Below are 2,500 nucleotides of genomic sequence, written 5' to 3' on the forward strand. Positions count from 1 at the left end.
TGTCAGCTCTTTAGCACACACACACACACACACACACACACACACACACACACACACACTTGTGGTCACAAGCTAAACAAACAAGCTAGGAAAGTAGGGCAAGCAGAGGGAAGGGTAGTGCACACACAGAGCTGCTACAAAACAGACACCAGTGCTGCAGTGTGTACACACACACACACACACACACACACACACACACACACACACACACACACACACACACAGAGGTGCAGAACAGACAGTGCTGCAGTGCACATAGAGGACATATACATATGCACATATACATTTTATATAATATATACGTAAGTGTGCTAAGTTTCCCACTGAATTAAATGTTTTAGTTGTACACATATGCTGTGAGAACCTTCAACCAGTGAGACTCCTCATTGCAGATGTGTGTTGATGTGTGTTGTGTTGTCGTGTAGGTGTGTGTGTGTGTGTGTGTGTTGATGCAGTGCCGATGTGTGTGTGTGTGTGTGTGTGTGTGTGTGTGTGTGTGTTGATGCTGTGCTCACTGCAGGTGTGTGTGTGTGTGTGTATGTTGATGCAGTGCTCACTGCAGGTGTGTGTGTGTGTGTGTGTTGATGCAGTGCTCACTGCAGGTGTGTGTGTGTGTGTGTGTGTGTGTGTGTGTGTGTGTGTGTGTGTGTGCGTGTGTGTGTGTGTGTGTGTTTGTGTTGATGCAGTGGTCATTGCATTGCAGATGTGTGTGTTGATGCAGTTTGTGTGTGTGTGTGTGTGTGTGTGTGTGTGTGTGTTGCAGTGCTCATTGCAGTGCAGATGTGTGTGTGTGTGTGTGTTGATGCAGTGCAGGTGTGTGTGTGTGTGTGTGGGGTGTGTGGGTGTGTGTTGATGCAGTGCTCATTGCAGTGCAGGTGTGTGTGTGTGTGTGTGTGTGTGTGTGTGTGTGTGTGTGTGAGTGTGTTGCATTGCTCATTGCAGTGCAGGTGTGTTTGTATTAATGCTCTCTCTGTCTCAACAGACTCATCCACGACTACCTTAGTGTGGCACCTTTTGCAGACTACCTCGACAGCATGTTCTTCAACCGCTTCTTACAGTGGAAATGGCTAGAGAGGTAACAACACGCCTCTCTCTCCCTCTTCTGTTTCTGCCTCTTCTCCTCCCTTTCCTTTCCTCTCTTCTCATCTCTTCTCCTCTCTTCTTATCTCTTCTCCTCTCTTCTTATCTCCTCTCCTCTCTTCTTATCTCCTCTCCTCTCCTCTCTTTGCTTCCCCTCTCCTCTCTTCTCCTTTCCTCTTTCTTTCACTCCCTCTCTCTCTCTCTCTTTCTTTCTTCCAGTGGCCTTTCTTTCTCATGCGCTCTCCCACATCGACAGCTGACCCTTAGCTGCTCCCTGGGTGCTGGTGTGTGTGTGTGTGTGTGTGTGTGTGTGTGTGTGTGTGTGCCCCTAGGGATCTGCATGATAGTATTTGTCTGTCTAGCTCCCATTAGGCTGCTCTGGTGTGTGACATGGACCCTGCAAACGCCCTTCAACCTCTGCATTTATTTGCATTTACACACACACACACACACACACACACACACACACACACACACACACACACACACACACACACACACACACACACACACACACACACACACACACACACACACACACGCTCGCCTTCAATGGTGGTGTCAGTATCTGAGATATGAGAACGGGATTGTCAGTCACACAGGCCTATCGGGAGACAGGAGCCATATAATTCAGGCCAGAATGATTCAGATTTAGATTACAGTGCAAGAACAGTTTTTAACTGCTGGAGACACAATTCTAGAAAAGAAAATAAGAATCCAAATGAATTCCAAAATTGGCGTAGGAAGAATGAATAGTTAGGGTCAGAAGGGACAGGCACACACCTCCTACTCCAACTGCCCACACACACTCCTACTCCAACTGCCCACACACACCTCCTACTCCAACTGCCCACACACACTCCTACTCCAACTGCCCACACACACTCCTACTCCAACTGCCCACACACACTCCAACTGCCCACACACACTCCTACTCCAACTGCCCACACACACTCCTACTCCAACTACCCACACACACTCCTACTCCAACTGCCCACACACACTCCTACTCCAACTGCCCACACACACACACTCCAACTGCCCACACACACTCCAACTGCCCACACACACTCCTACTCCAACTGCCCACACACACTCCTACTCCAACTACCCACACACACTCCTACTCTAACTACCCACACACACTCCTACTCCAACTGCCCACACACACTCCTACTCCAACTGCCCACACACACTCCTACTCCAACTGCCCACACACACTCCTACTCCAACTGCCCACACACACTCCTACTCCAACTACCCACACACACTCCTACTCCAACTGCCCACACACACTCCTACTCCAACTGCCCACACACACTCCTACTCCAACTGCCCACACACACTCCAACTGCCCACACACACTCCTACTCCAACTGCCCACACACACTCCTACTCCAACTGCCCACACACACTCCTA

General features: G+C 49.5%; 1 protein-coding gene across 1 annotated transcript in view; it reads left to right on the plus strand.

Annotated features, from left to right (window-relative positions):
• Positions 1 to 2,500, plus strand: part of grk6 (G protein-coupled receptor kinase 6) — a gene marked incomplete in the record, with an annotated part of 45,074 nt that overhangs the window by 23,725 nt on the left and 18,849 nt on the right. Inside the window, 1 exon segment of the mRNA XM_062537274.1 lies at positions 983 to 1,075. Coding sequence (XP_062393258.1) covers positions 983 to 1,075 — 93 coding nt within the window.

This window comes from Sardina pilchardus, chromosome 5, assembly GCF_963854185.1.
Source record: "Sardina pilchardus chromosome 5, fSarPil1.1, whole genome shotgun sequence".
Classification (NCBI taxonomy): domain Eukaryota; kingdom Metazoa; phylum Chordata; class Actinopteri; order Clupeiformes; family Clupeidae; genus Sardina; species Sardina pilchardus.